Source organism: Vigna unguiculata, chromosome 4 (assembly GCF_037176805.1).
Source record: "Vigna unguiculata cultivar grain cowpea cultivar isolate G323 ecotype 2 chromosome 4, ASM3717680v1, whole genome shotgun sequence".
Classification (NCBI taxonomy): Eukaryota; Viridiplantae; Streptophyta; class Magnoliopsida; order Fabales; family Fabaceae; genus Vigna; species Vigna unguiculata.
In genome coordinates, this window is record NC_140795.1 from 36,661,711 (window position 1) to 36,674,070 (window position 12,360).

The 12,360-nt window shown below is 32.7% G+C and overlaps 1 protein-coding gene across 1 annotated transcript; it reads left to right on the forward strand.

The window, feature by feature from the left end:
• Positions 1-1,459: 1,459 nt before the first annotated feature.
• Positions 1,460-11,589, forward strand: LOC114165484 (uncharacterized). Its single transcript, XM_085672030.1, has 5 exons — positions 1,460-1,940; positions 8,753-9,851; positions 10,481-10,591; positions 10,675-10,771; positions 11,038-11,589. Exons 1-5 carry the CDS (start codon positions 1,460-1,462, stop codon positions 11,587-11,589), a joined length of 2,340 nt encoding a protein of 779 aa, XP_085528156.1.
• Positions 11,590-12,360: the final 771 nt, after the last annotated feature.

Genomic DNA, 12,360 nt, shown 5'->3' on the forward strand with positions numbered 1-12,360 from the left:
ACCAAGCATATAAGAACACGAAATAAAACAGTAAGCCCTAACTTCCCCGTACTTGGAAGGGACTGAGAGAAGGGTGCGTCTCCAACAGCAGAACGCGAAAGCTCCAGATGTAGATTACCGAGCTGGAAGAACAGCTGCGAAAGAATAGACGTGAGTCTACGACGAAGTCTCAACTGGAAGTACAAACATGTGAGCGGAAAGAAAACAAGACATGAGGTGTAGAGCACTTACATGAGGCTAGGAAACATAACTGAGCTCACAGGTTCTAGGTTGGAAGTAAACCCTAGCAGAGCTCTATTGGCGTAGTTGAGAGAGACGACTGTAATCTGTGAATGAGTGAGAGTGAGTGTGTTAGGGCATATTAGGGTTTGGTTTTATCACTTGGGCCAGCCCTAGGCCCAATTACAAGGGACAACCCTTTACTTTAAGGCAGAAAAGAATAAAACAATTTTAATGGGCCTTACATATTTAGTATAGTTAAATAGTTGGTTTATTATAACACTTGTTAACATATATAGTAGAATAAGAAGAAAAAAAAATTATAATCTTAATACAAAAGTTTTAATTTAAGTGAAAACGTATTTGATCTTTAGTAATTGTCATTTGTATATATTAAAAAAGAAATAATATTAATATTGAAGAAATTTTTACCCTTTGTTTTTGTTTTGTAAATTTTAAATTATTTGTTGTTCATTCAATGCTAATCGGATATTTTCTTTCAATAAATACTTGTGCACTTACTAAGAACTAAACATGTACTCAATCATACTAACCACCAACGGAGTTCAAATAAAATTAAAAAAATAATAATTATGGTATTAAGTTGTTGTTTTTTTATTGTATTAAAAACTATATCAATACTTGTTAACTTGTTGTACTAAACCGACTATTTACCTTTTTGATATTTAGGTAAAAAGGTTTATAAGTAGAAAAATTGATTATTTGTTATGAATTAATGGTCGTCCATTGATTTATACAATTACTCATATGATTGATTATCATATTATTCATTACTCTTTATGTAATATTTTGTATTTACTATTTGATTTTATATCCTTTCTGGGTTATCATGTTGTATCTATAAATAGGACTCGTCCTATCAGTAATAAGACACATACAAACACAGAAGTTGCTCCCTACTCTGTCATTCTCTATTCTTCCTCTCTTTTGTCTCTCTCTTATTACCTTTAGTTTATAACACGTTATCAGCATGATGGTTATCCAACTGAGCGTGAAGGCATATTTTTTTTTCTCCCTAAGAACAACACTCTACATTCCTCAACCGAGGTTCTTTCTAATCTTTTTCTCATTCACAAACTTTATCTTATATTTTTTTTTGTGTAATGATAATTGTTTGATTTATTTTTTCTCTGTCATATTATTATTATTATTATTTGATTTTAATAATTTCATACATGAAATTTGATTATATTAATATTTTATGTGCTAGTTCTAAAACATGTCAAATCTTGCAAAGCTTGAATTTGCGGCCCTTGATATTTCGGGGGAGAATTATTTATCATGGATTTTAGATGCTGAGATTCATCTAGATGCAATGGGTCTGGGTGATGCTATTAAAGAAGGAAATAAAGCATTTGAACAAGATAAAGCTAAAGCTATGATTTTCCTTCGTCGCCATCTTTATGAAGGGTTGAAAATTGAATACCTTACTGTAAAAGACCCTTTTGTATTATGGAAAATTTTGAAAGAAAGATATGACCTCCAAAAAACTGTGATTTTGCCAAAAGCTCGTTATGATTGGATGCATTTAAGGTTGCAAGATTTTAAAACTGTAAGTGAATATAATTCTGCAATGTTTAGAATTACTTCTCAATTGACTCTATGTGGAGAAAGAATTACTGATGAGGATATGTTGGAAAAAACATTCTCAACTTTTCATGAAACTAATTTGCTTTTGCAACAACAATATCATGAAAAAGGTTTTCACAAATATTCTGAATTGATTTCATGCCTTCTTGTGGCTGAACAAAATAATGAGCTCTTGATGAAAAATCATGAGGCCCGACCAACTGGTTCTGCTGCATTCCCAAAAGTGAATGCAACAACATCTGATCCATATAATCATGGACGAGGTCAAGACCATAATAATAATCGAGGTCATAATTTTGGCCGTGGTCGTAGCCATGGTCGTGGTCGTGGTCGTACTATTAATCATGGTCGTGGACATGGTTATAAAGGAAATTTCAAAGAGAAACTTCATCAACAGAAGTGGAACAAGAATGCGGAAAAGGAAAAAGAAAGGGGTGAAAATAATGGCAAAAAGGCTGAAAATATATGTTACCGTTGTGGCAGTAAAGGTCATTGGACCTGTGCCTGTTATACACCAAAGCATCTTGTTGAACTCTACCAAGAATCACTAAAAAGAAGAATATAGAAACACACTTTGCTTATGAATATGGTGATTCTGATTATGGTCATATGGATACTACTCATCTTGATATTGGTGATTTCTTTTCTAAACCCGATGGAAGCATTGATCACCTTATTGGTGATGGGAGTGTTAGAAAATAGTTTTATTTTATTTTATATCATGTTATTAAATTTTAAGACAATGTTTTATATTTAATTCATGTTGCTTTTATATGTATAAGTTTTTATGTTTTTATGAATAAAATCCTCTATTTTTTTTTCTTATCCTCTTACGAAGTAATCTCTAATATTGATATTTATGTTTATATGAAGAATGAATATTGGCATTAACACCAATGATGAGGATCTGTGCCTTGCTAATAGTGCAACAACTCATACAATTCTCAAGAGTAATAAATTTTTCTCTTGTTTGGTAATGTGCGAAGTCAATGTTAGTACTATTTCTGGTACTACAAATATAATTGAAGGCTCTGGAAGAGCTACAGTACTTCTACCAAGAGGTACAAGATTGCATATTAAAAATGCATTTTATTCTCCTAAGTCCAATAGAAACTATTAAGTTTTAAGGATATTCGTCTAAATGGATATCATATTGAGACAAATAATGAAGGAGATATTGAATATCTTTATATCACTCAAATTGAGTCAAATAAAAAATGTGTATTGGAGAAATTATCAGCCTTCTCTTATGGCTTGTACTACACATATATTAATGCGATTGAGACGCATGTTATTATAAACCAGAAGCTTACAAATAAGAATGAATTTCTTGTTTGGCATGATCGGTTGGGTCATCCTGGATATATCATGATGCGAAAAATAGTTGAAAACTCATGTGGACATCCACTTAAAACTCATGTACTGCATGTTCGCAGGGAAAGTTGATAATAAGACCATCACCAGAAAAAATTAGAAATGAGTCAATCTCATTTTTAGAACGAATACAAGGTGATATTTGTGGTCCAATACACCCACCATGTGGATCATTTAGATATTTCATGGTATTAATTGATGTGTCCACTAGATGGTCACATATTTGTTTACTATCAACTCGAAATCAAGCATTTGCTAAGTTATTAGCACAATTGATCAAGTTAAGAGCCCACTTCCCAGATTATCCAATTAAGAAAATTCGTCTTGATAATGCTGGTGAATTTACATCTCATGCTTTTAATGAGTATTGTATGTTAATTGGAATTGAAGTTGAACATCCAGTAGCACATGTTCATACTCAAAATGGACTTGCAGAATCATTGATAAAACGTCTAAAATGGATTGCAAGACCTTTACTTATGAAAGCTAATCTTCCAATGACTACTTGGGGATATGCAATTCTGCATGCTGCAGTATTGATTCGCATCAGACCAATAAGTTATCACAAATACTCTCCTTTACAGTTGGTTTTTGGTTAGCAACCAAATATTTCTCATTTAAGAATTTTTGGGTGTGCTGTATATGTCCCAATTTTCCCACCAAAAAGGACTATGATGGGTCCTCAAAGACGTTTGGGAATATATGTTGGATATGATTCTCCATCGATAATAAAATATCTTGAACCATCAACAGGTGACTTATTTATAGCTCGATTTGCTGATAGTCATTTTGATGAATCAGTTTTTCCAACGTTAGGGGGAGAAAGAAAGAAAGTGGAAAAGGATATTGGTTGGAATGAATTATCATTATCTCATCTTGATCCTCGTACAAAAGAGTGTGAACTAGAAGTTCAACGGATAATTCATTTACAAAAATTGGCCAACCAATTACCATATGCTTTTACTGACACTTAAAGGGTAACTAAGTCGCATATACCCGCTGCTAATGCTCCAATCAGAATTGATATTCCAGTTGGACAATCTAATATAGCAAATGAATCTCAAACACGCCTAAAGCGTGGTAGGCCTGTCGGTTCCAAAGATAAAAATCCTCGTGTGAGAAAAAGGGAAAAAAAGGCAAGATGGCCTAATCGAGGGGGTAAAAGTCCCAAAAGATTCTTTTGACATAATTAATGATTCGATTCAAGAAGAACCTCAGGTACCTGAAATTGTTGAAAATGATGAGATCTCAATAAATTATGTCCTGAATCATAAAATATGGAATCGAAATAAAGTCAATATTGACGAGGTTTTGCATACAATGTAGCAAAGGATGTTATAAGTGATAATGATGATCAAAAACCAATGACAATTGAAGATTGTAGGCAAAGAAATGATTGGTCAAAATGGAAAGATGCAATCCAAGTAGAATTAGATTCGCTTGCTAAACGAAAGGTTTTTGGACCTGTAGTTCGCACACCTGAGGGTGTAAAACCTATTGGGTACAGATGGGTTTTTGTACAAAAGACAAATGAGAATGGTGAAGTTGTTAGATACAAAGCACGGTTAGTTGCTCAAGGTTTTTCACAAAGACCTGGTATTGATTTTGAGGAGACATATTCTCCAGTATTGGATGCAACAACATTTAGATATTTAATTAGCCTTGTTGCACAAGAAGGTTTAAATTTGCACCTCATGGATGTTGTTACAGCCTATTTGTATGGCTCTTCGGAGAATGATATTTATATGAAACTCCCTGAAGGATTTAATGTGTCCAACAAAGCAAATTCTAAAGAGGATTATTCAATAAAATTGAATAAGTCCCTTTATGGATTGAAACAATCAGGACGTATGTGGTATAACTGTCTAAGTGAGTACTTATTAAAGGAAGGGTATAAAAATGACCATATTTGTCCTTGTATTTATATGAAAAGATCCGAGAATGAATTTGCCATACTTGTTGTTTATGTAGATGACATAAACATAGTTGGAACTCCTAATGAGCTCACAAAGGCAATTGATTGTTTAAAGAAAGAATTTGAGATGAAGGATCATGGAAGGACAAAGTTTTGTTTGGGATTACAAATTGAGGATTATGCACTCCAATGGTGGTGAGGTCATTAGATGTTGATAAAGACCCTTTTAGACCTCAAGAAAACGATGAAGAACTACTTGGTCCTGAAGTACCATATCTTAGTGCTATAAGAGCACTAATGTATCTTGCTAATTATACTCGACCTGATATAGCATTTGCTGTAAATTTGTTAGCAAAATATAGTTCTTCACATACAAGAAGACATTGGAATGGAGTAAAACAAATACTCTGTTACCTTAAAGGCACTATGAATATGGGCTTATTTTACCCAAATGATTCAAAATTAGATCTAATGGGTTATGCAGATGCAGGTTATTTATCAGATCCTCATAATGATCGATCACAAATAGGATATTTGTTCACATGTGGTGGCACAACGATTTCATGGCGATCTGTGAAACAAACAATAACAGCAACATCGTCAAATCATGCAAAAATTTTAGCATTACATGAGGCAAGTCGTGAATGCGTTTGGTTAAGGTCTATAATTCAACATGTGCGACAAACTTGTGGTTTAATTATCCTTAGGAAAAATGAAACCAACAACGATATATGAAGACAATAGTGCATGCATTGCTCAATTGAAAGAATGATATATAAAAGGAGACAGAACAAAACATATTCTTCCAAAATTCTTTTTCACTCATGATCTTCAAAGAAATGGTGATGTAGAGATCCAAAAGATTCGCTCATGTGAAAATCTAGCAGATTTATTTACAAAGTCTTTGCCAAGGAGAACTTTTGAGCAATTGGTTCACAAGATTGGACTCCGCCATCTTAATGATGTAAGTTTACATGGGGGAGAAATAGAAGATGCAAAGAACAATATTATATAGAATGATGTACTCTTTTTCCTTCATTAGGTTTTTATCCCAAAGGGTTTTTCCTAGTAAGGTTTTAACGAGGCACATTCTTTTATCAATGGACACCAAGGGGGAGTGTTATGAATTAATGGTCGTCCATTGATTTATACAATTACTCATATGATTGATTATCATATTATTCATTACTCTTTATGTAATATTTTGTATTTACTATTTGATTTTATATCCTTTCTGGGTTATCATGTTGTATCTATACATAGGACTCGTCTTATCAGTAATAAGACACATACAAACAGAAGTTGCTCCCTACTCTCTCATTTTCTATTCTTCCTCTCCTTTGTCTCTCTCTTATTACCTTTAGTTTATAACATTATTCAAATTTTATTTTAGGAAAACCATCATGTTCTTAAAACACTTTTTTATTCTCTCTTTCTAAACTTTTTACATATCTATTCATCCTTTTGTAGATTAGATCTCACCTTAGAGATTCTAATGGAGAATAGATTAATTTTTTCTGATAAAAAATTGTTTAACAATAAGTTTTCCTTTGCCATTTTCTTGAGTTGGTTTTGAAAAAATTCATGTATAATGGTTAGTGTGCTCTTGCATGTAGCTCTTCTGGGACCAAGGTGAATATTTGTTAGTTACGGTATGTTTAGATAATTTTTTTTATTAGAATCTTTCATGTATAGATTTAGCTTTCATGTGTGATTTCAGCATTATAAGCTTAATTAAGTTCCAGTAGAAACAAGTCTTCACAGTTAATTGTTTTTAAAGTTATTATGGATTAGTTAGTTCGTCCAATGTGAATGCAAGTTATATTTAAGCAAATTATAATCATGTGACCATCTTGATTTGTCCCAAAGTTACAAATTTGCTATATTCATTTTGAATAAAGTTTTGGAAACAAGTTTGGTTTTGTCGCATGAAGCTGATTTTATAGTATATTTTCTCAAGCAAATTATTCTTTGCTCAAACGAAAATATGTTAAATTATATATTAATTTAATATTTGGTTCATGTAATTTAAAAAATAACTTTAATGTAAAGTTTCTAATGTGATGATTATTAGAATATAAGTTATTAAAGTTATGAAGATTATTTTAGACATATTAAATTAATTCCCTCACTTCTCATTTCATAGGGGTATTATAGTATTTTATTAAAGTTTTAAAATAGTAGAAGAAAAGAATGACAGTTGCTCCTGAAAAGCGGTAGAGTTTTTACGTTTCAGGAGAACGTAAAGAAAGGTGATTTTTGACAGGAGAAGACTTTGTACTTGGTAACTCTATATCATCAAGAAGCCATTAAAGAGCAGTAAGAGAAGGGAAAACATTGATTAAGAGAACTTTGCAATGGATCCAAGTAAGTTCTTAAACTCTTCTAATAATATCATTGTGAGAATTATAATTTCTAAACATTCCTCTTCTATAATAAAGTAGTTTCTTATATTGATTAGAAAATGGAAACTACATAGATTATATTTTACATTGGTATAAGAGCCAGGTTTAGAAATTTATGATTCTCCATAAAAGGTATTTCCTAAATTATAAAAAACCCTAATTATAGAATTTAGGGATTTTAATTTTTTGATTTGGTTTTATCAAATTGGGTGCATGAGTTACTGTTTGATGCTCTATAAAGTTTGCTTTTGTATGGTATGTGCATAAATATTAATTTTCCCTGTATGCTTTATCAATTTGGATTAATTATGTGTCTTTTCATGGTTCAATTCCATTTTTTTTTCCGCTGTGCATTGGAGTTGAATTGAAAACTTGGTTAACATGAATAGACAAAGTACAATTTGGATTGCACATGAATAGGAAAGCCGCATTTTATGTTTACGTTAGATTTAGATAGAAAAGTTTTCCAAGTTTTGAGTGCTTTGAATTTGGAAAAGCATTACATTCCCTGTCACACATGGTATGGTTTTGCTTCATGAACTAATTATAAGTAATCATTAGTTTTGATTGGATAAGCAAAATTTTGAATTTTGTGTGATTTTAAATTCTAATCTGAATCTAATTGAAAAGTCAATTCAATTCATAAAAGTTTTGAATTGAGAGAATAAGTGTTCACTGTTACGGAAGTGTGGCTATGAACATTATATTCAACTTTAGGAATTAATTGTATAGTAAATTTGTAATTACCAAAGTGATTAAATTTTATATTTTAATTAATTTTAAAGCAAAGTTGAATTATGGTAATTATCCGTGAAATAAAGGATACCAAATTATGAATATATTAATTGTTCATGGGTTTATTGAAAGTTATTGTTATAAGGCATATATGGATTACCCAAAGGTGAACCATTGCTTATAATGATATTAAAGTGAGACATACATTTGATATACTTAGTAAATATATTTGCATATCCAAAGATAGCATACATGTAGACTTGAGTATGATTGATTGTCTATTAAAGTATATTTTTTTTATCATCTTAATTGTATGATATATGTTAGTTTAAGCATCACCCAAAGGTGAACTTAAATGAATGACTCCTATGGTATTTGTCAGTTTAAGCGTCACCCAAAGATGAACTTAAATGCATGACTAGTGTAGTTATTTGTCTGAATCCATTAAATTTATCAAAGCATTAATGTGTGTGAGTTTATTCTTTTTCTACAGCTTCCATGAATATGTGTGGTCTGGACAGTGGTGTGATCAAGTTCAATGGCTTGAACTATGCTGATTGGTACGAACAAATCCAGTTTCAATTGGGTGTGTTCGATTTAGATCTAGCCATAGTTATGGATGAGATGCCCCCAGCCATTAATGAGACCAGTACAGCAGATGAAAAGACTCTTTATGAGGCTTGGCAAAGGTCTAATCGATTGTCTTTGAACTTGATGCGCATGACCATGGCAGAGAATGTGAAGCCATCTATGCCCAAGACCGAAAATGCAAAGGAATTTATAAGGATGATCAAGGAGTATTCACAGTTGGACATTATTGATAAGTCCATTGTGGGAACTCTCATGAGTGAGTTCACAACAAAAAAGTTTGATTGGTCACAACCCATTCATGATCATGTAACAAGGATGCCAAACATAGCTGCAAAGTTGAAGTCAATGGGAATGAAGGTGAATGAATCCTTTCTGGTACAATTTATTATGAACTCTCTTCCTCCTGAATTTGGCCAGTTCCAAGTGAATTATAACACTATTAAAGATAAATGGAACTTTCAAGAAATAAAAGCCATGTTAGTTCAAGAGGAAGGAAGGCTTAAGAAAGTGAAGGATCATTCAATTCATCTCATGACTCATGATGGTTCTAGCTCCAGCAAAGCTAATCCAGGAAAGAAGAACAAGAAGGACAAAGCCCCAATGAAAGTTAATGAGGGTAGAATCAAGAAGGACCTTAAATGCTTCTTTTGCAAGAAGGTGGGTCACTTTAAGAAAGATTGTCCAAAGAGGAAATCTTGGTTTGAAAAGAAAGGTACATTTTATGTTTCTGTAAGTTTTGAAACAAATATTGTTGAAGTGCCTAATAATACTTGGTGGTTAGATTCTGGAGCTACCACTCATGTTTCTAATATTATGCAAGGATTTCTTTCAATCCAGCCCATAAAAGGAACTGAAAAGTATTTATACATGGGGAACAGAATAAAGGCACGAATAGAAGGAATATGGACTTACAGATTGATTCTAGACACTAGTTATTGTCTAAATCTTGAAAAGTGTCTATATGTTCCTCGTTGTGCTAGAAACTTGATTTTTGTTGCAAAGTTGGATTGTTTAGGTTTTAATTTTAAGATTGAAAATGATGTTTTTCATTTGTATAAACATACGTACTATTATGGTTCTGGTACTTTATATGATGGATTATATCGTTTGAATCTTAATTTTAATTTTACTAATTCCCTGTTTAATGTTGAACATGTTTCTAGTAGTAAGTGCAATGTACAGAATGAAAATTCTACTTTCTTATGACATCAAAGATTGGGTCATATATCCAAAGAGAGGATGATGAGGTTGGTGAAAAATGAAATCTTACCTCAATTGAATTTTGGTGACTGGGATGTATGTGTTGATTGTATTAAAGGTAAACAAACTAAACACATATCAAAGAATTCTGCCACAAGAAGTAATGAACTTCTTGAATTAATACACACAGATATTTGTGGTCCATTTGACATTCCATCTTGGAGTGGTGAAAAGTATTTTATAACCTTTATAGATGATTTTTCACGTTATTGTTATTTATATCTTTTGCATGAAAAATCGCAATCAATGGACATCCTAAAGGTGTTTATTGATGAGGTAGAAAGGCAATTAGATAAAAAAGTAAAGGTTGTGAGATCTGATAGAGGTGGTGAATTTTATGGAAAATCCACTGAAAGTGGACAATGCACAGGTCCATTTGCAAAGTTTCTCGAAAGTCAGGGTATTTGTGCACAATAGACAATGGCCGGTACACCACAAAAAATGGTGTAGCAGAAAGGCGAAATCGTACTCTCATGATATGGTTAGGAGTATGTTGAGTCATAACAATGTTCCTAAATCTTTGTGGATGTATTCATTAAAGACTGATGTTTATCTTCTTAACAGGGTTCCTAGTAAAGTAGTTCCTAAGACTCCTTTTGAACTATGGACTGGAAGGAAACCTAGTTTAAGACATCTTCATGTTTGGGGATGTCTGGCAGAAGTAAGGATATATAATCCACATGAAAAGAAGCTTGATGCAAGAACCATTAATGGTTACTTCATCGGCTATCCTGAAAAGTCAAAAGGATATAGGTTCTATTGTCATAACCATAGTACAAGATAGTTGAGTCTGGTAATGCTAGGTTCATTGAGAATGGCTAGTTCAGTGGGAGTGAGAAATCACATATAGTGGACATTCAAGAGACTAACAGTAATGTTTCTACACATGTCTCTTCTTAAGTTGTTATCCCTTTTGTTGTATCACAGTCACACAACATGCAGAGACAACAAGTTGATGTTCCAACACCACAAAATGAACATATAGATAATGAACTAAGTGACAATGTGCAAGTCACTAATGAGGAAATGGTAGAGGAACCACAAGAAGAAATATTAAGAAGGTCTGTAAGGCAAAAGAGACCAGCTATTTCAGATGACTATGTGGTTTACTCTATTGAACATGAATGTGGCTTAAGCATTGATGAGGATCCAGTCTCAGTTAAACAAGCCATGGAAAGTGATAATTCTAAAAAATGGTTCAATGCAATGAAAGAAGAGTTAAAGTCAATGGATGACAATCAAGTTTGGGATCTAGTAGAATTGCTTGAAAGTTCTAAACAAGTGGGTTGTAAATGGGTCTTTAAGACCAAACGTGACTCAAAAGGCAATATTGAAAGATATAAGGCCAAACTTGTTGCCAAAGGTTTTACTCAAAAGGATGGCATTGATTACAAAAAGACCTTCTCTCTTGTTTCTAAAAAGAACTCTTTGAGAATTATTTTGGCTTTGGTGGCTCATTATGATTTAGAGCTTCACTAGATGGATGTAAAGACCGCCTTTCTAAATGGTGACTTAGAGGAAGAAATATATATGGATCAACCTGAAGGTTTTGTTTCCACAGGAAAGGAAAATATGGTGTGTAATTTAAAGAAGTCAATATATGGACTAAAACAAGCTTCTAAACAATGGTATCTCAAGTTTAATGATACCATCACGTCATATGGTTTTGTAGAAAACACCGTTGATCGATGTATTTACATGAAGGTTAGTGGGAGCATGTTTATAATTTTAGTCCTATATGTTGATGATATTCTGCTTGCTACTAATAATGTTGCCATGTTACATGATGTAAAGAAGTTTCTCTCTAATAACTTTGAAATGAAAGATATGGGTGAGGCATCCTATGTGATAGGAATAAAAATATTCCGTGATATCTCACAAGGATTGTTGGAATTGTCTCAAAAATCATATATTAACAAGGTATTAGAGAGATTCAGAATGGATAAATGCTTTGTTGGAATAGTTCCAATTTAGAAAGGGGATAAGTTTAGTCAAATGCAATGTCCTAAGAATGATTTGGAACGAAAGGCCATGGAGTCAATTCCTTATGCATCAGTGGTTGGGAGTTTGATGTATGCTCAAACTTGTACTCGGCCAGATATCAGTTTTGCTATTGGTATGTTGGGTTGATATCAAAGTAATCCCGGTATGGACCACTGGAAAGCTGCAAAGAAAGTTCTTAGGTACTTATAAGGCACCAAGAACTATATGCTCACCTATAGGAAGTCAGATCATCTTGAAGTGATTGGT

Coding starts and splice junctions, on each gene's coding strand:
- LOC114165484 (XM_085672030.1), top strand. CDS start 1,460: ATGTCAAATCTTGCAAAGCTTGAATTTGCGGCCCTTGATATTTCGGGG. Junction 1,941..8,752: donor ACAACAATATCATGAAAAAG/GTTTTCACAAAT, acceptor CTTTTTCTACAG/CTTCCATGAATATGTGTGGT. Junction 10,772..11,037: donor TTTGGGGATGTCTGGCAGAA/GTAAGGATATAT, acceptor GTTGTATCACAG/TCACACAACATGCAGAGACA.